Below are 25,701 nucleotides of genomic sequence, written 5' to 3' on the forward strand. Positions count from 1 at the left end.
AGACTAATAAACCCAATGCCACAAATGAAAGTTTTCTATAACTGGGGAAATCTCAAACAAACAAACAAATACAAAACTTCTCAAGAACCTGATATAAGATTCTAGACACTAGCTTGGTATCCAAGTACACATACAGTAGCTCAATTAAACCTACATACACTCACAAACACAAATATTGTAAACTAATCAGTCAACTGGAACTTATTATTATTAAGTATGATTATTTCAACCATACAATACACATGTAAGAATAACTAAGTAGCTGATGTAATTAATTAATGAGGTCAAGAATTAACTGATTACAAAACTCCACTTATCCAGTTTTAATAACAGGAAATAAACTACAGTGATATAACGCCAAAATAAATCATTTCATTATAAATATCATGACCAAATAAATTTCATTCATCAAAACAATATTACGTAAATGCAACTGATTTTTTTATAACCACTTAACACTTACAACTGACTGAAATCTGATAACGAAAAGGTCTGAAATGTTAAAGGAAATCAACCAAACTTTACATATTAATGTGAACAACAATCATTTAATACTTAATTCCACTCATGAAAACATAAAAAATATCTATAATAATAATACTCAGTTTTGTTTGTCCTGAAACTGCATGCACACCTTATCTAAATGTACAAGCATGTACACTTCATTTCAATGGATGTAAACAAAAGGTGAATGTAAATACACTTTAATAAACATTTTGTCACAGAACATATCAAAAGTTTATCAAAAGTTTTTAAAAAGATCTAAAATCGGTTACAGAATAACATAAGTTAACATTTTGATAGCATTAAGTGTACTAAAATTTAGCCCTCACTCAACTAAAACAAAATATGTACACAAACAAGTGTAACTTTATCTCTTAACCGACTATAAGTTGTACTTAATAAAGGCTTAACACTAAAGAATTAATGTTAGTTCTAAGATAAGTGGACTTAAGGATTTCAATAGCTCTAATTAGAATTTATTATTCTAGAAATCCTGTATTTAAATAGGTACTGTTGCAATAAAAGCACAAACTGCAAAGTTATCAGCAGATCTATGCTTATCTAACATAAAATTAAGGGTAGTAACAAGCATCTTGAAGTTCTAGTCTTGAAGGCTGTAGTTCTGTGAAACAATATGATTTTGTTATTAATTAAAAGCTTTGATTAGCAATGCTAATTAATTCTGTTATTTTTTCCCCTGTAGTGTAAAAATTCCCAAATATTTTCAGCACGTGCAGAAGAATAGTTTCCTCACAACAAATTAAAAGCAAAACACTTTCACCACAAAGCAGAAACAAACAAGTATCATTTTAAGATCTTAAATTTCTACCAACAAAAAAGTACTAATTACATCAGTCGTCTCTATGAAAAAATATAAAGATTATGATATTGTGTTTGAAAAAAAAGCATCAAGAAAGATACATTAACCAACTTTCAAAGAGGTCTATGAGAACATTTAAGTATTAAACCATGTAACAAAACCATCCAACACAAGTAAAAGCACAACAGAAGAAAACCAAAAGGTGCCCAAAGCCAGGAATACTAGCTCTGAATAAGAAAAATAATAATGAAAAAACGTCCATCACTCACCTCCAATAAGAGAGGGCCGAGAACTTCACTATTCAGTATACTAGAATTACTTGATGACACCTCACTTTCTTGAAGTTCATCTCTCTCACCAGCAGCTGAAATGAACAAGGAAAACATTACAAATTAACCGTATGCTTATAGGCAACTTCATTAAGACTTCCACCTAATGTTGGGTTAGACCTCAATAGTTAAACAATGGACTTACTTATAAAAAACCTCTGAAAGATACCAGGAGGGAATTGCTGGACTGAAACTTATTCATCATGAACATGATGTCTGTAGTTGGCAGATAATTACAGTAACAATTTCTGTAAATGTTATCATTAACTTCTCATGTTTAATCTAAGAAGCAATTTTTTCACTGGCCAAGAAAGTTGACAGAGTCCTTGTCATGCCTTTCAAACTAATATCAAAAAGTATTAAGACAACGGATTGTTCTATTATTGCCAAGTAAGAAGCCCACGTGCATCAAGGTGGGAATTCTGAAGGATAGAGTCAACAAAATCAGTAACAGTTTAAGCCTACTATCTGGATGTTATTTGTTTTGGAGGTAATGTAATGGTGTGGGGAATGTTTTATCTACAGGATGTCTTTAAATTCCTTTAAAGCAACAAATAACATCCAGATAGTAGGCTCAAACTGTTTCTGATGGATGGGGGTCAACATAATCAGATACAGTTTAAGTCTACTATCTGGATGTTATTTGTTGCCTTAAAGGAATTTAAAGACTCATCCTGTGGATAAAACATTCCCCACACCATTACATCACCTCCCAAACTTTTTACTGTTGGAATACAAAGAAGTTCAAGAGTCTCATACAATCTTATCAATATTTTTACTTCCACCTTTGGTACAGAAGGTAAAAAGCGACTCATGATGCCACCTCACACACATTCAGTCATTCACTAACTATACTTTTTGCTGGAAGCACTAGCCATGAATTCCTATTTTTATTTGATATCAGCAGTTTTCAAACTAGCTATAGGATGTCATATAATCTTTGTAATATCCTTACAAGTTACAGGTGGGAACTTAAATCCTACATACTGTCTAAAATATTAATTAAGTGGAGCATATTTCTCATCCATCCAGATTATATGACTATCCAAGCATGTTTTCCTTTGCGATATAGAAAGCAAATGACATTTACTATTATAAAAAAAAACCACATAACCACGTGTTCTTTCACAAATCAGGGACTGACAAAGACTGAATATCCCACATCACTGCATTTATAGGGGTCAACAATAAAATGGTCTGTCTCTTTTGCAAATAAATGGAGTGTTCTACAATTATCTGTGGGGATCATTATAAGAATGGCCAGATGATGCAAGTAAGACCACAGGATTATTTTGAAAAACAACATCATTCAATCATATTACTGAATGAAAGATAGAATACACTGTCTACAAAATAATACAACTATAACATTTTAAAATTGAACAATTCATTGTTTGTGTTATATTATTCCTTACTAAGATAAACTTAATAATCACTAGCAAAATATTCTTGATTTCAAGTAGCAGCACACAAACAGTGTTATCTTGTGACTAGAATAACTGCAAAATTAGAAGTTACTGAAAATATCACTGATTACCCAACTTTTCTAGAGTTATAAGCCCCTTACCTTGTTGTTGTTGGATTCTGTGGATCTGGCTGACAGTTTCCTGAATTATGGCACACTTTTCTGGCTTCACAGACAAGGAACTCATGTCAGCTAAACTAGCAGAGATGAGTTCTGCTAACTCTTCAAAACATATGCTCTCCTGAGATTGGCAACTTCTGTCATTAAGGCACTTGTTCCTGTACATTTAGAAGGAAACTGAACCTGTTTATCTTATTCCATGAAGTTATATGAAAGTGCTTTGTAATAACAAACATACTTTTTACAATAAACAGTGTTATAGATATTATACCAACATGTGCCCAACCCATAAAAAGAAAAGTTACATTTTACAGCCTTAAGAACACTATAAAGCATCAAAATCAGCAAGAGTGGAAACAAGAGTGAGTCATTACACTTTATTATAGATTTATTAGCATTTCTAGTTTGTTTAATGTACAAATTTAACTTATTAATGTATAGGTTCTGATGTAGTAATTTCTAAATCACAAAAAACAAGAAAACAAACAAATGTTTATATACTGTTGTCTGTCTAGCATTTTCATGTTACAACTTTTGAGGAACTGACCAAATGAACTTGATGACCAAAGCTGGTGTTTAAATAGACCAGCTGGATGAGAAGTTCCAAGGGCTTGACAGTCAGTTCAATTTTTACTACACAGAAGCAACATTTAATGTTACACACAGCATTTGTACTTTAACTAACTGTCCATATTAAATGGACTTACAAGTTTAGTGATGCCACACAAACCATCAATGAAACAAATATCACACAAGATGTGAGTACTTGTTACTGTAAAAATACTAAACTGTGTTGAAAAATTAAATTACTTGTTACTGAATCATTAATTATTTAGCACACTGTGTTGACAGTGTGAAAAACATAAGTGTTTAAAAGATGGCTAAGATATAAATCAGGTTTTAAACTTCCTAAAACAATAAAGCTAGGACTCAAAATGATTGGACTTCAAATGCAAGAGAAGGACTGGGAACACAAATTAAATAGAAAATAAAACCTTTATTTTTGTTATCTTCACAAATTTATACACAAACTCAAAACAAATAAAGTTTACAAATATTATGACTTATTTCAAATGTGAACTAAATTTTAAAACAAAGAATAAAATCTAGACTGATCTCTCAATTGGTAACTACAAAGACTAGAATTTCATAAAATATGATTTAGGATTAACATGATCTCTTTGAAACACATCAGGCTATGGTTAAAAACAAAGTTTCCCCACACACAAATCTATACTCATAGATTCTCAGGACAGTTGGCATGGGTATTAAAACTAATTTAAAAAATCAAGTAAAGAACAACATTTCAGCTTTATTAGGTTATCTTCAGGTTAAGGAAAAGTTTTAATATCTACACCAGCCATCCTGAGAATACATTTTTACTTCAAGTGGGTTTCTTGTCATCATGAAATCTATTTCAAAGATTATGTCCTTAAAACACCACACTGTTATTTTCATAATAATAATAATGGTTAATCTTTTTGTATATACAATTATTACAAACTGTATACACAAATTTTGAACTTATACACTAATACATATATAATTTTACAATAAACAATTGGAAAATTGAATTGAAAATAAAACTACACACAACTTACACATACAACTCTGGTACATTTTCAGTGGTAGCACTACCATTTTTGTTGGTTACATTAGACACAAGGCTCATGTTAGGTTACAGAAATTCAAAAACATCACAGCAGCTGATCCTACAAGAAAATAAACTTATTTAATAATTCTCTAATTCTAGCATAAAGATTAGTGACAATTTACTGACTGTATAATAAAACTGAAAAATTGTATAGTTCTTAAAAATAGAATCTAATAGATTAGTTTTTGTTCATGAACACACAAATGAGAGTAGAATACAAGTTTGATAAATAATACTATCAAAACTCAATTTTTATTGTCATCAATCTACAGACTTGATACTGAGGCAACATGGGGCAAATTCAAAAGTGTGAAGTCTTTAAATATTCATAAACAATCTAATACATTGTTCTACTCATCAAAAAAATATTACAATAATCCATTAAAACTGAAATGTTTACTGAATCGAGATATAATACATTTGTTGATAAAAACAAAATCATGAAAATGTGTAATCACACCAGTGCTGACCAAAACTCAACAAAAATTAGATTACAAAAGGCCATTTATCCCATCAAAGTCAGCCAAATAGAGAAGTCATCCCAATCTCACCGATGGGTTCTCATTCCATAAAGACAAATAATTCAAACTACCAGTAAGCAAAATGCCATCTGGTTCACTAAGAAGGTGTAATATTTTTTACTCACTCACACAGATGAATTATGTGTTATATTCTTTAGCAAATCTGTCCTTTTTCTTTTAAATCTCAAATACATTAGAATAACAAAAAATATATTGGTAGTCTGGACAACCTAATACAGCAAATGGCATCCATGAAATATCATCCTGATAAATTACAGTTGGCAAGTTACTCCCAAAATTTTGCTGTAAACTTGTATTAGAACCATGCGAAGATGTTCATATAACATAGACATGAGGGGTATGTTGGCTCTAGAAGTAAATTTTACAGCTTTATTGTAATAAATATAGCTTAACAAGCTAATTAACATTTGGAAAACTGTAAATATATAGCAAAAGTGACATATAATAAACAATGATGGGAAATCAGGAGAGCAGAATTTCACAATTTATAATGATACACATGGAATCCTCTCAAAAAGAAAAAAAGCTAGCCTACAGCAAACAATTTTACAATGTTACACAGGGAAGCCTGAAACTCATGAAATCACCTAGGATATTAAGTTAACCAGTTTTCATACTAATACATTATATAGCTTAAAAAACAAGCACTAAATATAGCACACCAGAACAAGTAAATCTTCTTAGAAAGGTTTGAAAATATTGATTTTAAGTGTAAAACAGAGAACACTGTTTTCTTATTAAACTTACAGCTCAAGCTGCAAGTTAATAAGCTTTTGTCCTGTAACATAACTTCAAATATCAGGCTAACACAAAACACAGACACTACCTGTTACAATCTCAAGAAACAATATAAACACTCTCAAAAGACAACAAAATTATTACAAAATTTTATACTTTCAACTTAAGTATAACAAAACTGAAAGCAGTAATAGGGCAACATTTTGATATTATACACAACTGTATAATATTTTTTGCTTTGGTTAGTTTATTTCAAACTCAAAACAACTAACTTCTAGTTATATTCAAGTATACTTCAATCTACATTTAATTCTTTATTTAGATCCTTCTTGCAAAGAATACTGTCCCAAAAGTGATGATCACTTTCTCAAAGGCCTCTTGTTTGGGAGCGATACCACCATGACCAAAGAAAAAAAATATTTCTTAATGCATCCTTTGTATTTTAATTCGATCTACAATCAGTAGAAATGTCAAAAGCTGAAATATCAAAATAAAACCAATTTTCAAAAGTCAGTGAAAAGGAAAAAAAACAAAAACACCTTTTCCTCATAAATCAATTATTTTACCATGTCACTTTCCAAGATGAATTGGTTTCTTTCTTGTCAGTCAGTAACAATATACGTATTTTCGAACAAATTTTATGTTTTTATGCTAACTTTCACAAAGTACAGAATAAAAATTAAAATAGTTTACACTGAATGAAACATACAGCACTGTTTAAAAATACCATTCCTGTTACATCTGATTATATGGCCATTTTCTGTTTCACTAACTAATACATAACATTGATATTTTATTTTGCCTTTATATTATTAAATATGCAAACTTTCCCTACACGATGTTAAGTGTTCGTCCAAAATAACTATTTATTAGCTTTTTAAATTAAATGCGCGCAAACAAGCCAGAGGTGGAAATGATTAAATCATAGTAAATATTACATCTATTCAATTTTATAAATTTTTACAAGACATCAATATAATTTAACACCAGTCAGCTTAAGATTTACACATAATTATGCATTAAGTCCGCATCAAACTGTTAAAATCAAAACTAATACAGCAATAGCAAATAAATTACAAATGTAATTAATTATAAAAGTGAATTCCTTCCCGTAGTTCCTGCCGATTTGTCATTAATAGGTACAACTACGATAAACTTTTTCAGTTTTGAAATTATACTTAATATTCGACTCACCAGAAGCTAACCAATGTTATCGGACTTCTGTAATATCCTACATTTCTTGAACATAAAAATAAAATTTAAAAAAGCCTATTCATTTTCTGAATTTAATTATGGAAAAAAACAAAACAAAAACAATATGTTGCTGACAGCCCCAACATTGGACTACCGCGAGGGCGACCTACTAGGACTAGCCTACTCTACAAACAACTTTCAACCTTCAAAATGGAGGTGTAGTAGCTAAATACCAGGAATAACTACTTCATCAGTGAAGCACGTTGAACTCGGCTATTTCCGGACAATCGTATCTGAGCTGTGTATTGAACAGCTTAGAGTTAATTTTCTAACAATTTTTATTAACACTCCTACGAAAAGTGGGGTCTAATAGGCCCCAGAGCAACTTGAAAGGTTATTAATATTAGGCTAATAATTTTGTATTTAAATGAAATTGCCATTTAAATCCATTAATGAATGGATTAACGAGATTCCCATTGTCCCTATCTACTATCTAGCGAAACCACAGCCAGGGGAACGGGCTTGGAGAAATCAGGACTAGAAACGTCTTTTCGTAGGAGTGTTAACATATTTCTTAAAAACAAATACATTTCGCAGAGTTTATACACAACAAATAATTTGACCGTTATTCCTACCAAAAAAGGAAAACGTGAAAATTTATTCTAATACAGATTTCAAAATTAAAAATACTTTCAGTATTTTCATTAGCAATTTGTTTTTTTGAGTGAAAGATATATGGTCATTCTATAACAGCTTTTGCAGAATTATTATTACTGGTTAAATACCAGCTTTATCCTTTACGTCAATTCTATAATGCCCAGAAGCAAATATTCATATCTTTATCATCCACACTTTGTATGGAATTTTTAAGTTTAATATTACAACATAAATTGTTTTATGAGCACAAAGTTACACAAAGAGCTCTCTGTACAGTGTCCATTGCGAGTATGAAACTAAACTATCTTTTTAGCATACTTAGAATACTTCCTCTTATGGGACAGCAGTAAGCTTACGAACTTATAACGCTAAAATCCAGAGTTTGATTTCCTGCGATGGTCAAAGCAGATAATCTGATCCGGTTTTTTTTACTTCTGAAAACAAAGAAGCTTACCACTGAACCATTGAGAAGGGAGTGAGTATAAATGATATATTTATGGAAAAATAACTGCGTATAATACAAACAAAAATATTTTCATAAATTTAATATGTAGCAACAAGAACGTAGGAACAATCTCAATATCCTCTTCGTTAAAATTTAAAGCATTTTATGCATTTCGGTATACCAGTGTTATTGCCACGATGACAAACCACTTGTACGGAAATTGTAATTCGTGCAGTGTGGCACGAGTTGAAACAGTTAGTAGCAATATTCCACCCCATCAAGCTACGAGAAAAAATATACAACAACGCCTTCAGTAAAAAAGAGTGAGAAATTTGTTGGCAATAAGAGACTAGGGACTTGGACCTAAAGACATCAAAATTGTTTTATTAAATTTTCGCTCAAAGCTCTTCAAGGACTAGCTGCGCTAGTCGTCTCTAATCTGGAAGCTGTAGACCGAAGTAACAGCAGCTAGTCAACAACATTCACCGCCAATTTTTGGTTTTCTCTTTACCAACGAATAGTGAAATTGACTGTTACATTATAACGCCCCCATCACTAAAAAAGTGAGCATGTTTGGTGCGAAAATGATTCGAACCTGCGACCCTCAGACTGCGAGTCGAACCGCTAATCACCTGGCCATGCCGGGCTGTGTACGTTATCTATATAAATACAACAGTACTGTCTGTCCATGTAACTATTTGGTAAGGATGTTTGTTGGGTCCATGCGGAAATGTACGAAACTTTGCAGTTTTAAGTTTTGCGTTTTTGCAATTTTTATGGGAATTTTTACAATTATATAAGGGAAGCAACTTTCATGACCTGAGATAACCTTTCACTAATTACGAATTCATATTACTTACTGCAGAGAACGGGTACTCCAGCTAGTTTAAGAATAATTAACTAAACTTTACCAACCTGTATGTCATGCAAAAATGAGTCATCCTTTTACACAACATTATCAGGACTCATCTACAGATACATATAGTAGCTTCTTTACTGAATAATTACATACGTGGATTTCACTTACACCCATTATTAATTGTCTAAAACTTAAAACAAAAATAATTAAAAGATCCTTTTACAAAATAAACATTGAATTTTTTTCACTTTTTTAATAAGTTGAGAACTTGTTTATACCAAATAAACGAGCCTCTTAACAATTCTTATGCATTCGTTTTTCACGTAATTCTACAAGATGTATTTACTTAACAAAAACAATGCTGTAAACAACAATTAAACAAATTAAATTTTGAATTTAAATTACAACGGTGATATTTAAATTATTAAGTGAGTAATTAATTCTGTAATCAATAAAGAAGGCAGAAATTTTTAAATATTCCTAGACTTGTTTGTTTTGAATTTCGCGCAAAGATACACGAGGACTATCTACGCTAGCTGTCTCTAATATTTCAGTGTAAGACTAGAAGGAAGGCAACTAGTCATCACCACCAACCACCAATTCTTGGGCTACTCTTTTACCAACGAATAGTGGGATCGACTGTTAAGTTATAACGCCCCCACGGCTGAAAGGACGAGCATGTTTGGTGGGATGGGGATTCGAGCCTGCGACCCTCAGATTACGAGTCAAGTGCCTTAACCACCTGGCCATGCCGGGCCTAATATTCCTAGGGCTTGACATTTTAAAAATGATTAACACCTGGGTTGTCTAATCGCCTGCATCCGGTCAGCGACACAGTTCTAAATGGCCCGCTGACCAGTGCAAGGTAATAAATAAAAAAGCTAAAAACGTGGCTTATTTTTAGTGTCTTTGACTTTTGTAACCGATGACTAAAATGTCTGGCCCTTGAGATTATTTTAAGTACAGTCCTACCTACTAGTAAAAATCGATAAAGATTCCAAATAATTTACGCGCCGACGAACCACCCTTAAAATTCCTAAGCGAAAAACCGACCATTATGCGCATATATACTAATAATACGCTCAAAAGGTCACCAACATCTCCAGTATAACAATTCAGATATTTCTAAAGCAATAACTTTTACGTCTATTACCTACGTGGTCACGTCAGCGGGACTAGAGTCTAAAAACAGCTCAGGCTATAGGTAAAAGATTTCTCGAGCTTACTTGACCGCTCCGTGATACACACACACACAAACAAGGTACAATATAAATGGGAAACATATTATACATGTATTTAAATATCTTTCCAATCCAACAGGTAGCACTATATATCGATTGATAGACAAGCAACAGCTTTTAAAAGTAAATATATATATATAAACAAAATGTAAGCAAACGTATTAAAAATTATGAATTTTAAAATGAAGTAAGAATCCTGCTACAAAAAATAATGAAACAAAAATTAAAACCACAATCTCAAATTTATAAAAGTTAATCCTACTTTGATAGCTTTATATCTGTAAACCAAAGTAAGGAATAAATATTATTTCCAAATCTTACAATTGATAATTACGTTTTCGAAACGCTTAAAGAACAAGATGATGGGTCACTACATAAAACTATTAAAACACAAGTTAAAATACAAACCATGATTCTTAACCTAGTAACTTACACCAACTTACAGCTTCCAACACACCAGCTTCTATCGAGATTTTACATCCACGTGTTTTGTTCTTGTATCATGACATAGTTCATCTACCCAACGAAGTCTGTTTGAAATTAAGCACACAAAGCTATACAATAGGCTATCTCGCGCTCTGTACATCACGGGTATCGAAACCCGGTTTTTAGCGGAGCGAGTCCGCAAGCATACCGCTGTGCCACTGAGGGGGGGGGGCACCTACACATGAGAAAACTGTACACGGTTTTCAGAGTGCCATAAACCTAACTTGATTTTGTTTGTTTTGAATTTTCGCACAAACAACACGTTACAACCTGAGCACGGTCGTCCCTTATTCTGAACCGATATACTAGCGGAAAGGTAGGTGTTAGTATTCAAATTCTCACAGCGTCAATTCTTAACTGGCCTAATAATAGGGTTTGACAGTCGCTTTTATATCGCATTCACGGCTTGGAAATGCAGAACGTGTTTCTGAAAAAACAGAACATGAATTACTAGTACTTACAACAACCACAATTTCATTTTTGAAGATTAGTTTTCTTTGAACCTTCGGACATTTAATGTTACTCTCGCAGCTTCACGATAAAATCAGTTTATCTCTCAATAACAGTTTATCTGACCTGCCACAAATATTTAAATATTTAAGAATATACACTTTATTGTGCAATAAATCATTTTATGACATAACTTATGGTCTTTTAAAGTCTTAACTTGGTCTTCCATCAGTATTTGTTCCACTTGGGTCGTTGTTACCAAAACACAGTCTTGTGTTTATACATAACCTAAATGATGTAATCAGCGTTGACTTGTTAAAACTACTGTGGATTATCTAATATGTGTATGTATACTGGTATTTCAAGTAAAATAAAACAGTCAAATAATTCTCAGAAGCCAATGTCCCACGGTGTGACAGCGGTAAGTTTACGGATTTATAACGCTAAAGTCAGGGATTCGATTCCCCTCGGTGTAAAGAGCAAATACCCCATGTCGCTTTGCAATAAGAACACACACAGATGACAATTTTACACACTAGCGCCGTTAGCGGCGACTGAAAGAACGACATTTCTTATTATACATTTATAAACGATATTAATACAAAGCAAAGGTTATTGCCATACTACGTTTTTTCTTTCCACTTAATTTCAAATTTCGAACAGTATTATTATGGTCACACAAGAGGCGCCACAATAAATAAATGTAAATTGACAATAAAAAGACAAACATCAGGTATTTTTTGGTGTAATTCTTTCACTGTGTGTTAACTTTGTACAATACAACTCAGCTACTACAGTTTTAGCTCCATTTTCTACTGCTAATGAAAACTAGATAGATAAACCTCATTGTTATCAATATTAATATAATCATTACAACTAAGTTTACACATCGTTAGTTTTATAAGTTATGTTCTGGTCCAACATGTTACTTTATGTAAATATTTTCCACAAACTTTTTTAAATTTTCAGTACCCCTAAAAAAATAAGCTGATGGTAACTGATAAATGAATACAGGTAATTAATTATATAAATGAAATTAACAGAAATACACAAACACACAATAAGTATAAATATAATCAAATAGATGACAAAATTTCGTTTCTGAGGAAACTCCGAAACGCCATAAATCATCATTACTTAAAGATTGTTTGTTTTGTTTTTGAATTTCGCACAAAGCTACTCAAGGGCTATCTGTCCCTAATTTAGCACAGTAAGACTAGAAGGAAGGCAGTTGGTCACCACCACCCACCGCCAACTCTTGAGCTACTCTTTTACCAACGAATAATGGGATTGACCGTAACATTATAACGCCCCCACGGCTAAAAGGGCGAGGATGTTTGGCGCGACGGGGATGCGAACCCGCGACCCTCAGATTACGAGTCGCACGCTTGGCCATGCCGGGCCCGTTTACTTAAAGAAAACAAATAAGTTTAATAGTGTCCGACGAAGCAAGACATGCTCAGTACATATACGTTTTCAAACACTTTAAACTAAGATTAAATTCAAATCATTTTACACAGTAATCTCAAAGTACTTTTATCCGTTTCTAAATCACAGTGGTCGCTCTTATTAACGTGAACAAACTTCAACTTCGCAGAATCCTTGTTTTAATATACATTAATATAAATTGTAAGTCATTAATAGAGCTGTCCTCACTAATATTAACGTACTATCGCTTCACAACAATTTATTTATAAATAATAATAATAGTGGTACTTCAGAGATAAGATTTTAGAGCATTTTTGGTTTATTTTACAAACATTTATAACTCGTAGTATATATATATATATATATATATCTTTTAATAGCAAAACATCTTCTACAACGATTTACTGAAACACAATTTGTGTCTGAATCCAGCGGTTACGTTATATAGTACCGAGTGAGATGCTAGTTTCTTACGACTCCCCCTCGCGAAAAACCGACTCAGATTTAGGGGAAAAAACGTCAAAGCTAAACAACGGATTGGAGTCGCGAGACTGGGTAACCGTAATCCAATAATACCATTAAAAAAATAATTCTTATTCTGATTGAAAACAATATACTCATAAATGAAATTGGTAAAATGCCTTGCTAGAAACATAAACATATAAAGAAAGGAGACTGCTTCACCTGTGGCATTTGTAGATGCTGCTTTCCTTTAAATTCATGTTTGAATAAAGTAAATCATTAACTGGAAGTGAAGAAATGATGGGGAAAGAAGAGTAATAAGAAGGACAACTGACCTGAGAGGTAAAAATAGAATTACATTAGAAGAAAGCAAGGTGTGTGATATTTATTGTGGAGAATATGGAAACCTCTAAAACCACTACTGCTATATACAGCTGTATCTTTTTTCATACTTCATGGATTTCAAATCTGAAAAAAAAAAGAAAAAGATTCTGAATACTAGAGTAAATTAGGTTATTTCTACCGAGCAGCGCCTTATGGGACATAATAATTCCAAATTTGGGACGTCACCTAGAGAGGTCGGTTTTTAGTGATTGGGAGGGTCTTAAAAATATTGACTATCATGCAATTTAGTGCGAGTATGGACTCCTGTTTTCACACAAAAATTCTCACGAAGTGTTATAATGTAATTGTGACGTTTCGCCATGATACGTTCACTTATCGTAAGTAAAAATACAGTTTAACTTTGGTAATGATTTCATGTATATTTGTAAGCTTGCATTTCTTTTATCCCGAGTACTGGCTCTGCATGGCTAACTATATGCAATTGTTTTAGGTACATCTATTTTTACGACTCTAACGTAGTTTCTTTACGAACAATAATAACATGCGGTAGCGACAACTGCTTTATCTCGGCGTTTCGAGTAACTTCATGAAACAGAGCCTAAAATCCTATTAAGCAGTGCCCTACGAAGTTAAATAGCAAAGAACATGTTAAAACTGTAACCTTGTGATATGCACCGCAGCAGACGGCCATGCTGCTTTGAAACATGCAAAGCCAGAATCGTGCAACGTGCAAAAAAGCCGAGACCAGTTTTCCATTATTATTAATTTTTTTAATAAAGAAAGGAGGGTATGACCTAGTAGACCGTGACTTTAGGTCCCTGTCTGTACATTCCATGTGCCTTCTTCAAGGTTTCCATAGTTGCGCTTGCGGGAGGGGCTGTCTCGCAATAACTTATAGTGGTATCAACACGTGCTTCTTAACAACGCACCGCTGCCGATAACTAAGGGTGCAGGTCCAGAGAAACTTTTATGTCACAGGTTTAGAGAATAAAAAGGTTAAGGTAGCTACATACGAAACCCCTTACTTATTTATAGATATATCACATTCAATAACTCGGCACGTTCGTTCTTACAACTAGTGAAAACTGTCCTTTATACAGTAACATACACGTTTCTTAACAACGGTGTGACGAAGTTCTATAACAAATCACGAGTCATGTTACAACTAAACACAAACCAAGTAACACAGTTTCACAACGTATGTAACTTGGTTAAGTTCTAAACCACCTACCGGTCAACATAAATTACACTTATGTACTTCATCTCTTATAAAAGTGCTTTAAGGCTTGTCCACGTTCAGGAACTAGTATAGTAATAGATAAAATTATGGAATATGTTACGTATAATACTTTATAAAAATATTTTATTCACGTGTACTTTTCACAATTATCATTTATCTTTAATTTGATTATGAAAAATCTGAGTACGGTTCGTAGGAAAAAATATTTCCACTCAGCAAATACTACTGATCTGACGTAACAATAACTCGTCTCCACTTATGTAACACAAGTGCTTCGGAAATCCCAATGCAAACGAGAGATACTCTGGTACTCAGTTGAACACGACGCTTTCAACGATACTCTGGGTACATCGTTCACTGTACTTTGGTTCTTTCCCTTTACGACACTTCGCCTAAGGATACCAAAATTTATCACTTGAACTTCCTCATAAAATGTGCTACCAGAATAAACAAAGAGTCATAGTTCTTTCATTTTCTAGCAATCCTAACAGAACGCTGCATACCAAGATTGAAAACATGTTACGAAGGTTTTTCGAATATTCGTGGATAGTTAACTGCTACAGCAAATAGAATCCACCGCCAACTTTCGGGCTACACTAATCGAATAGTGGAGTTTGATCATCAGTCTCAATGTACTCGGACCCCTAGACCTAAAACCATCTCCGCATGATAGCTGATATTAAAACTTCGGCCCGACATGACCAGCTGTGTTTGACTCGCAATATGAGGGTCGCGGGGTCAAATACCCGTCACACCAAATATACTCGCCTTTTCATTCGTGGGAGCGTTATAAAGTTACGGTCAATCCTACTATTCATTGGTAGAAAAATAGCCCAAGAGTTGGCGATAGGTGGTGATAACTAGCTGTCTTTTCTCTAGTCTTACAATGCTAAATTAGGGACGGCTAGCCTTGCCCGAAATTCAAAACAAACAAACAATTACAACTTACCCGTTATAAGTTACATCTGGCGGTATTTGTTTGTATTCACCCTTGATTCCATACACGCATAATTTGCGAATAATTAAATTCATGGACAGCCCACAAAACGATTATATAATTTCCTCATATCAAAGGTACTTTATGTTAACTTATAAATAAACTAACAATATAATAACATCAACACTAATGAAAGCAATGTTAAACAGGTGTGTAGATATCGGCGTATTCTCACAAAAGATCGGGGGGGGGGGCTGAACTCGCGTGGGCAAGGCAATTCAGCTGGGTGTCCCTAAGCTATATTGTGATTTTCATACGTGTTAATCCGGTCTGGCTAGGAAGTTTGCACGTAAACACTATTTTGGATCCCTAACGAACTTGAAGGGGTCTGACGCCTCTGGGACCCCACACACACACACACAGATGTCCCGATGTGAATTTTATGCATAACTCGTTAATTGCAACACTCTTAAAAACTACTTTCTATGGTTCAAATAATACTGAAACTAGAATATACTTCAAACATGTTTCAACGAGTCATCAGTTCGTTATATGTCCAATTTTTATCATTATTCTTATGATAATGTCTCAAAAGGTGTGGCCAGTTCAATAGATTTAAGTTTAGGTCCACCGTCTGAAAAGTAGCTATAATTCATGATTAAATAGTCCTATAGTAACAGTTTAACCACGTTAAGTACGTGACGTTCACCTAGAGTGCACGTACACACTTATCTGGTGATTTACTCAGACAAAGAATACCATAAACTTGACGGACTTGTGTTGCCCAAGAACAGAATCATTCAATTAAACAGACTTATTTTACAAAATCGATAAACCTACAATTACATCAAGTGAAATAAACGATGCTAATAGTCTACTTCGTACAATACGATTCAGGTGGTACTTGCGTGATACTGGTGGGAATAGTTCGTATGGAGTTAGAGCAGTGGTTCCCAACCAGGGGTGCGAGATAACATTTGTTTTGGCCATTTTAAAAAAACAAAACCATGTTCGAAGGAACTGCACGAACCTGCTATAATTGTAAGATATTGTAAATATAAGTCTGGATAATTAATTATATTAATAACGTTTTTAGTAATATCAGGATTTGAGAAAATGGCTCAGTATTAAGTCGAGGAGGAAACAAAACTGTGTGTACCACACTTATTAAATCCGGTATTTAAAACACAAGATACAAATGTTTCGTTCAGCATCCGGGAGAACTTCTACTCAATGAGGCGTGGAAAATAAACACTGCAGGATGAAACCGATTAGTTTGAGAATATTGCTAAAAACTTGGTGAAACATGGGTCGGCCTTCTGGAAAAGTTCTGGATTTCATAGTTGGTAAGCTGTGTTCGAATCCACGAGATACCATAAACTATTTCTCGTATTTTAAACTGTGAGCGCGTTATAAAAGCAACAGTCAATTCCTTAGTTTAGTTGACGTTTGATTGCTGACTGAACGCTTTTCCTCTGGTCAGTAGTCCAAAATTAGGGACAGGTCAAGTGGTCGTAGCCATAAATACAGAATATAATTCTCAATATTAGTTTAATTTAAACAGGCCACATCCAATCTCAATGTATACTGTACAGGTTTGACACCAGATAAATAAACCGATATATTCAGTTAAAAAACACTCCATTCTACAAGGAAGGACAAACAAAGCTGAAATATTATTCATTTCCGAAATAAGTCTAAACGTAACATTACAGATAGATGAAAACTTAAGTACACATTTTAAACAAAGTACAATATCACTAAAGACAGTAATGTTAACGGCTGGGTATTCAACTGTGGATACACTGTGCTGGCGTCGTTCAATATTTTAGTTTTTATAATGAATCAAGTTATTGTATTAATTATTTCTATTTAGTTAGTTATTCAACAATGCCTTCATTAATTTTTAAGTCCCGTTGAAAAAAAATGGTTTGTAGAGTTGGTTCACTTTTCAGTACATCTTACTCTCCGGTAGTTACTCTCAATAACGGAACTTAAAACTAATTTTTGGGTATAAAGTCAAAGCGAAATACAAATTTAATATATAGGTATGTGCGTACACTCACCACTTCACTAGACTGCTGAACACAATTCCTGTCAGAATACACTTGGTGACCCAGTTTTTAAAATGCTGAGTCCAAGCGGCTCTAGAATTGACTGCGCATGTGTGAATCACATTCTATGCAGTTGTAACCTAGACATTACCGTGGCCGAGTTTTGTATGTAATAATTACAAGTCACGGCTTTCCAACTTGGTGTAAGCCTCTAAATACCCTACCGATACTTATACGTTGTCAAAGTAAACGTCATTAAAAAGAATAATAAAAAAACATGTTTGTTGACTGTTACGAGAATATGTCGAGTCAAAGAAATGAAAGATATCAGTTCTCAACTAACAGTTATGTAAACGTGCTACTTACGTCATCTTCCGTTAAACGCAATAATTTTAATCTTGTTTATACAGCATTTTCCCGCATTAACTTTTTTTGCCATTACAATATTAATTATGTTACATTAAAGTGGCGTCGAATCGTCATAAATCCATTGTTAAAACGTCATAAGACGTTTCGGAAAATAAAATTGTTGTTAACCGTCTAAACTATATTAATAGTAGAAAACTTAAATATTCAAAATTAAAGCTAACATTGTATGTAACAAAATATTGTACTTCGTATTCTTGTTGTTCGTATTTAACTGATAATGGGTTGTTTTGTATTCGTGTTTTAACTGCCCAGAAAAGTTTTCTCGCTTACGCTATGGAAAAATGATACCCAACCCTAAAAATGCTCATTTTTCCACAACTATTTCAAATTTTGGGTGACATATTTACGTGACACTACAGTTTTACAAGCAACTACACATCTCCCGGCGATAAAAGTATTAACGATCAGTTGAAATAAGTAGATATTAAATAATTCGCTGTTAAAGTTGTCCCTAATTGGATAAAATACAAGCGAGTTTAGAAGTTAAACTGTGAATAAACATTTTTTTAATCTAAGTAATTTTAAGAGCGGCATTCTCATAAGTCCATTATTTTTGTATGTATAGGTCCTGAAAGAGAGCAAGAAAACCGGGAATATTTTGTGAAGACTGCAGATGAAAGAATGAAACCTACTTCAGATGAAAATAAATAAATTATAAACAACATATAACTTTAAGAAGCACAACGTATACATTAACAAAAACAACTCTGTTCACTAAGTAGCCAGAAATATAGTCAGTTCAGCAGAGAGCTAAAACATTTAAATGACTATAATGTATTAACACTCCTACGAAAAAGTGGGGCCTAATAGGCTCCAGAGCAACTTGAAAGGTTATTAATATTAGGCTAATAATTTTGTATTTAAATGAAATTGCCATTTGAAATGAAATGAAATCAAATGAAATGGCAATTTCATTTATATACAAATTTATTAGCCTAATATTAATAACCTTTCAAGTTGCTCTGGGGCCTATTAGGCCCCACTTTTCGTAGGAGTGTTAAATCGTCAAAAGTGTACCTTAGTTATCACGAGTATTTTCGACCATAATCCCAATAACATTACACAAAGATCAGCCAGATCAGATTAAAATAACAATATTCACAACATTATAGCAAACAATACGTATTGTTAGAGGTAGAATGGAACAAGTTAATTAATTTCAAAACGTATAAATACGCAAGTCGTCTGTTGTTTTTGTTTGTTTTATCTTACGGATGCCACAGTATACAATCATGTACACTGAACATCACAAAATAATGGATACTAAATCCATAAGCTAAAAACGTATAAATAAGCAACTGTTACGGTTAGCATTACGTTCATAATTTGTTTACTTGTGATTTTTTCTCCACCCACCTCTACAGTTACTGCAGTGAGTACTAACATCAAGGTGGGGTGGGAGGATATTCGATTTTCTTCGATATAAATTATCTGACTCATCTATGTGAACTATCACAGCAGTGGATTTAGATCAGTGGTTCTTAACCTTTTTCAGTGTTTGCACCCCTTTCAAATCAGTAATCATTTCTCGCACCCCCTGGAAACTTAAATATAAAAATAAAAAGCATACTCTTATGTAAAAATATAGATTTGCTTTAATTATTCATGGGCAGCCTCGCACCCCTTGGGAATCATCTTCGCACCCCCTAGGGGTGCGGGCACCCCTGGTTAAGAACCCCTGATTTAGATAAATCAGATACATGCATCACATCTGAGGCTAGTTTTATTACATCAGTCTGGTTGGTTGTAATTAAGCACAAGGCCACGCAATGAACTATCTGCGCTGTGCCCATTACGGGTATCTAAACCCGGTCTTTAGCGTTATAAGCCTTCAGACTTACCCCTCAGCCACTGGGGGCAAACGCTGTTTGTCAACATACAACGTGACATACTTAAGGGGATTTTTTTGTTTAATTATTTATTATCAAACACAGTCAAGCTCTCTACAAAACAAATGTGGCTTATACCCCTATTATGATACATATACTCCCGCCTCAAAAGACTCCCGGCATAACGACCAATAAAGTGACTGAGTGATGCGTGCGTGCGTGCGTGTGTGTGTGTGTGTGTGTGTGTGTGTAGAGTTTTATCACGTAAATCTGAAAAATAGAAGGTTCCATCATTGTAATTGCCTTTTCATATAAGAGATATCACCTATAGAAAGTCACGCGAGTCACTTGAAGACGACGACGATTTGGTATACATGTGATAAAACTCAAGTGCATAACTTCTACTGCATCACCCCAGTATGGAAATTTTTGGCATATTCACGAGTTGTTGCTTCAGCGTGTTTGAAGACGAAGCATTATGTTCAGCTGTAAATAGTTTCGTAAACTTACAACAATACTTTTGACAATTTCGGCAAACCGTGTATGTATACCATAATGGTGTGTTTAACTAAATTAGTATTCTCGTTTTATACACGAAGAAAAGATCCCCTACAAATGTTGAACATGGCTAAACCATGTCAATCTTAATATTGTAAACAAATGATGACGTCATACTGAACTGTGTAGTTCTTTTTAATTTGATACTATGTGCATGCTTTAAAAACTTGGATTTTGGTTGTTGTTTTTTAACTACCAATTAATATACTAGTTATTTAATATAAGAAATAATGAGCAAGAAAAAATATACAACAATATGCTTACCGTACAATATCCATCACAACAATCGTCGTCGAGGCTTTTCGTCAATGCCACGACTTTTCAGAGACTTAATGTGAAACATACTGTACACTCCTGCACGCAAGATATTCGGACATAATTCACATGTAATTGCCGTAAGCAGTACACATTGTCACATATGACAAGACTTCCCAGAATTTCACGATCGTTCAGAGACTACAAACACTACTTATTGGACGTGCTTTGAGACGGTTGGTACTATATTAAAGTGAGCACGGCAGTACTGACACTTCCCCCTTTTTCGCGTACCTCTTCCCAGTTTTATCATGACAAATATAACTCTTCAGTCCATAAATACATCGAGAGGCTGGCGGTTCAATGCCTGTCCAGCGCCCACATCCTACATTGGACTAAAAAAATCCTAGAGTCGTACTGCATTAATTATTTGAAAAAGGAACCCGTTGTCTCAGATGTTTCAGGTTTTTTTTTTTCTTTACTGAAGTCAATACAGCTTATACGACTTAGTTTGCCTGATATACACGCGAGCTAAAACTTTGTGAAATATAGTTGTACGTTACCGAGAACTTACGAAGTTAAAACAAATATATTATGTTTGAAAGCAATATTATCAGTTTGTTCGGTGATTTTTCGCACTAAATTGCTCGAGGACTCTCTGCACTAGCTGTCCCTAATTTTGAAGTGAAAGGTTAGAGAAGGAAGCTCGTCAACGCTACACACCGCCAACTCTTCGGCTGTTCTGCCACTAAAAAGAATTATGATTGATCATCAAAATATAACACCACCAGGCGATGGGTTTCGATCATGCGACCCACAGATTGTGAATCGAGCGCTCTAACCAACAGGGCCTAAAAGCGATATATTTCCACAAATGCACACAGGTCTTTTCTAAAGAACAGCAACAAAGCATGGTGGGGACTTATGTTAAAATATGTAACTATGGATAGTCAAAAACTAGTTTCTTTTCACCTCACTGCGTGATCAAGTATTAGAAGTTTTAAACTCCCATGAATCAGCGGGAACATTACTTTAGTTAACGGATTACTTCAGTTAGTATCTAATAAATTTGAATTTTAAATACAGATAGGCAAGAATATAATAATTATTGATTAGACATGTCTATTAATGCACTGTTAAAAAGAGTCTCGACTTCTTTATTTCATTTGATCCAAAATACTGTTTTCAGATCTTTAACTTTCCACTAGAATTCTATACACTTCGCCAGAAACTGGATTTCACTATTATTTTAGCCCAACCAGTAACAATTTCACCCATTATGAGACAATATCAGAAGGTTTTCTGAACAACAAATACATTTTAACATTTCCTGCTCTAACTGGCTTAAACACTAAGACTCTTCTGTTGTCTCTACGCATTTCCTTTTACCTGAACTAATGACTGGAATGTAATATATTTTATCTCCCAGGTGGCACTTACGTTCTGATTATCCTTCTTCACTTGTGATTTAATTTTTTTTTCCAGTAAACGTGATTGGTTATCTTTATTTGTTTGTAATTAAACACAAAGCTACACACAGGGATATCTGTGCTATGCCCACCATGGGTATGGAAACCCCGATTCTAGATTTGTAAGTCCGCAGACATACCGCTATGCCACTAGGAAAGTGGGGTTGTTATCTTTGTTCACTGGAGACTGCGACAATTTTTCCAGTAGACGTAGTTCGTTATCTTTGTTCATTGGAAATGTCGACAATTTTCCAGTAGGCGAGGCAGATTATCTTAATTTATTCACCGGTGATTTGAAGCGTTGTAAACATGTAATGGTTTGATTGTTTTGAATTTCCCGCGTAGCTACACAAGGACTATTTGAGCTAGCCGTCCCTAATTTAGCAGTGTAAGACTAAAAGGAAGGCAGCTAGTCATCATCACCTATCATCAACTCTTGGGCTAATTTTTTACCAACGAATAGTAGAATTGACCGTCACTTTATAACGCTCCCACGAATGAAAGGGCGAGTATGTTTGGTGTGACGGGCGGGGATTTGACCCCGCGACCCTCGGATTAGGAGTCAAGCGCCCTAACCACCCGATCATGCCAAAGTGTAGTGTAAAACTACATCAAGAGAAGTGTTGTAAATATATGATAGAAGTTATATGGAGCGAAATGTTGTCGTATACACACACACTAAACGAAGAGAAGTGACGTCATAAACAACTGAGAAAAAGCTAGATCAACAGAATAATTACTGATTTATTGTTTTAGTAAACATTTCAAACTATAAAAACTAAACTTTTAACGTCCCCTGCTGGAACAGCGGTAAGTCTACGGATTCACAACGCTAAAAATCAGGGGGTTCGATTCCCCTCGGCGGACACAGCATATAGCTTTGCAAAGAAAACATACAGACAAACCGATAGTAAACACCTTAAATCAGTATGTACTAAAGAAACTTCTGAGATAAACACAACTGACGTCATGAAAAGCCTTACGTCACACCTCTCTATAAAAAGTCAAATTTTCAATTTGTATTAACTTCTGTACAATAGTAAAATAGTCTTAATCAGTTAATGTTTAAGACGGCCTCCTGTCAACAGTTACTAGTTCCGAAAAAATAATAGAAACAACTATATCTTTGCTGTACTTATCAAAAGAGCTTAACTAAACATTTTTCGTATATAAAGTAAAAGGTGTCGTTTAAATATTTTAACAGAAAAATAAACTCAAACTTTAAAACATTGAAATAAATCCTATTTTGAGCTTTAGCTGTAAGGGTAAAGGAACCATACAACCTTTGATTATGTTATTGTTATTTTTCCATGTTCAAGTTTCTTTTTCGAGGTGATAAAATATTCGAAAGAGATGAACATTTTAATTGAAGTTTCAGAAAGGAGACAAAGAGAGATAGAGAAAAAGGAAAAATGAGTGTAGGATGAAGACGGAGAGAAGAAAGACAGGTAATAATATTTGTATACACGCTATTTTGCTTCAAAAATAAAACTGTTTGACAAAGAGGTTTTGAACATGTTCAGATAACTTATAATTGTTAGTTTAGTTAATTGTTTTATGAAACTAACGTATAAAAATCGCCTTAGCTGACCGAATGTCGTGAATATTATTGGGATTATGGCCGAAAATGCTGTTAGCAACGGAAGTACCAATATGACGATTTAGTAACATTGTAAGTTTAAGCTATGTCATGCACCAATTTATAATGAAGTATTTCTAGTCAATTTTTATATACCAACTTCTCTTTACCAATCCGTAATACCTTTTTGAGTTCAAAATTTAGCTGTTTCACATAACACACTGCTTACGTGGCAGTCGACACGAAGTTTCGTTTTAAACTAGTATATCCAGTTTTCTTGAACAGTTGTATGACGTCAACTTTGAATTGTAAAGAGAATTTCCGTTTTAAGTAATATAATAATCCTAAAGAATGTCAATGAAAAATGACCCGATATAATTATCGGGAAAGGAAGAAAACATATTTAATAATATCACAACCTAAACCTATACTGTGCCGGATACTTGTCGGATCTGCCTACATACCAACTTGAATTAGATATAACTCAATAAATGTAAGCTTAAAAGGCGGAAACCAAGCCTAATTTGTCAGAATTTGTAATCTCAATTTTCAACTTATAAAGTAACACTGACATGTTCCAGTAATCCCTGAATTTACGAACATATGTATACGACTTCACTAATTCTCTGTTTGTTTTTAGTTCAAGCTTCATTATTCTACACCACAAAACACATATTTCAGTTCTGAAACAACCTAACTGTTGTTTTCTTACCACAAAGCAACATAATCTGCACTGTTCCACCGCCGGTAACAGAACGCAGTATTCTTTGACAGATTGTAGTGTTGTAAATCTGTAAACTTACCACGAACACATCTGAGGACCAAACAACCTGCATCTAAGCTTCTTAATTAAGTTTTTTTGTTGTTTCTTTCATTCCATCTTTTACTTCATATTAGCTTCAAAACTTCTTTAATGTTTTAAAAATAGGACTTTGGTTTCTGCTACCAGTAATGTTACGCTTTATGAACGACGTTAGAGACATTCTGAGTTACGGAAAAGTCGAGATAATCCTACTCTAGCACACAATTGTAGGTAATCTGTGAGATAATGAACCTTATCGTGTGTGTCCTTTAGAGTAATATATATATATATATATATATTAGTGAAATTAAATAATTATATCCAAATGAAGCCAATAAGTAAACAAAATCATGAAGGACTGCGTTAAAAACAGGAAATCCCAACCTCTAATTATATTATAATCATAAATTGTTAAGTCATAAACAAAACACATTAAATTGAACAAAATACGCTGCATATTTTAAAAAAGAATCCTGGGATATAAGCTACAACGTGGGATTATAAAGTATATCCTAGGTTTTGGAGGTGACTGCGGAAGTATTACTCATATTGTGGTGGGGATAAACTCTATCAGTTTTCCCTACATCTGAAGTCAACAATGAAACTGTCTGATCTGAAGATATTTTCCATCCTGCCAAAATGTGTATTTGTATCCTCTAGTCGTACTATTTTTACAATTAAGTACGAAAAAAGATAACGTAACAACATTATAAATTATCTTAACAATCTTAAACATTTCAAACAAACCTCCATTAAGCCTTTTTCTTTTTAAGAAAAACAAATTTCAAAGATCCCAACATATCCTCATAT

The 25,701-nt window shown here is 33.7% G+C and overlaps 1 protein-coding gene across 7 annotated transcripts in view; it reads right to left on the bottom strand.

Annotated features, from left to right (window-relative positions):
* LOC143257128 (uncharacterized) overlaps nucleotides 1-25,701 on the bottom strand; it is a 76,519-nt gene that overhangs the window by 25,338 nt on the left and 25,480 nt on the right. For 2 of the 7 annotated variants that reach the window (XM_076515408.1, XM_076515405.1), the window contains exons 1-5: nucleotides 17,983-18,283; nucleotides 13,730-13,862; nucleotides 4,840-4,950; nucleotides 3,221-3,396; nucleotides 1,594-1,688 (exon numbers count right to left, since the gene is read on the bottom strand). In XM_076515408.1, coding sequence (XP_076371523.1) covers nucleotides 1,594-1,688; nucleotides 3,221-3,396; nucleotides 4,840-4,910 — 342 coding nt within the window. In that variant the 5' untranslated portion in view covers nucleotides 4,911-4,950; nucleotides 13,730-13,862; nucleotides 17,983-18,283. Of the gene's footprint in view, nucleotides 1-1,593; nucleotides 1,689-3,220; nucleotides 3,397-4,839; nucleotides 4,951-7,366; nucleotides 7,573-13,729; nucleotides 13,863-17,982; nucleotides 18,284-25,701 lie in introns of those variants that run through there. The other 5 variants (XM_076515402.1, XM_076515407.1, XM_076515404.1 and 2 more) reach the window with 4 other exon arrangements.

The sequence above is a fragment of the Tachypleus tridentatus genome, chromosome 7 (assembly GCF_004210375.1).
Source record: "Tachypleus tridentatus isolate NWPU-2018 chromosome 7, ASM421037v1, whole genome shotgun sequence".
NCBI classification, from domain to species: domain Eukaryota; kingdom Metazoa; phylum Arthropoda; class Merostomata; order Xiphosura; family Limulidae; genus Tachypleus; species Tachypleus tridentatus.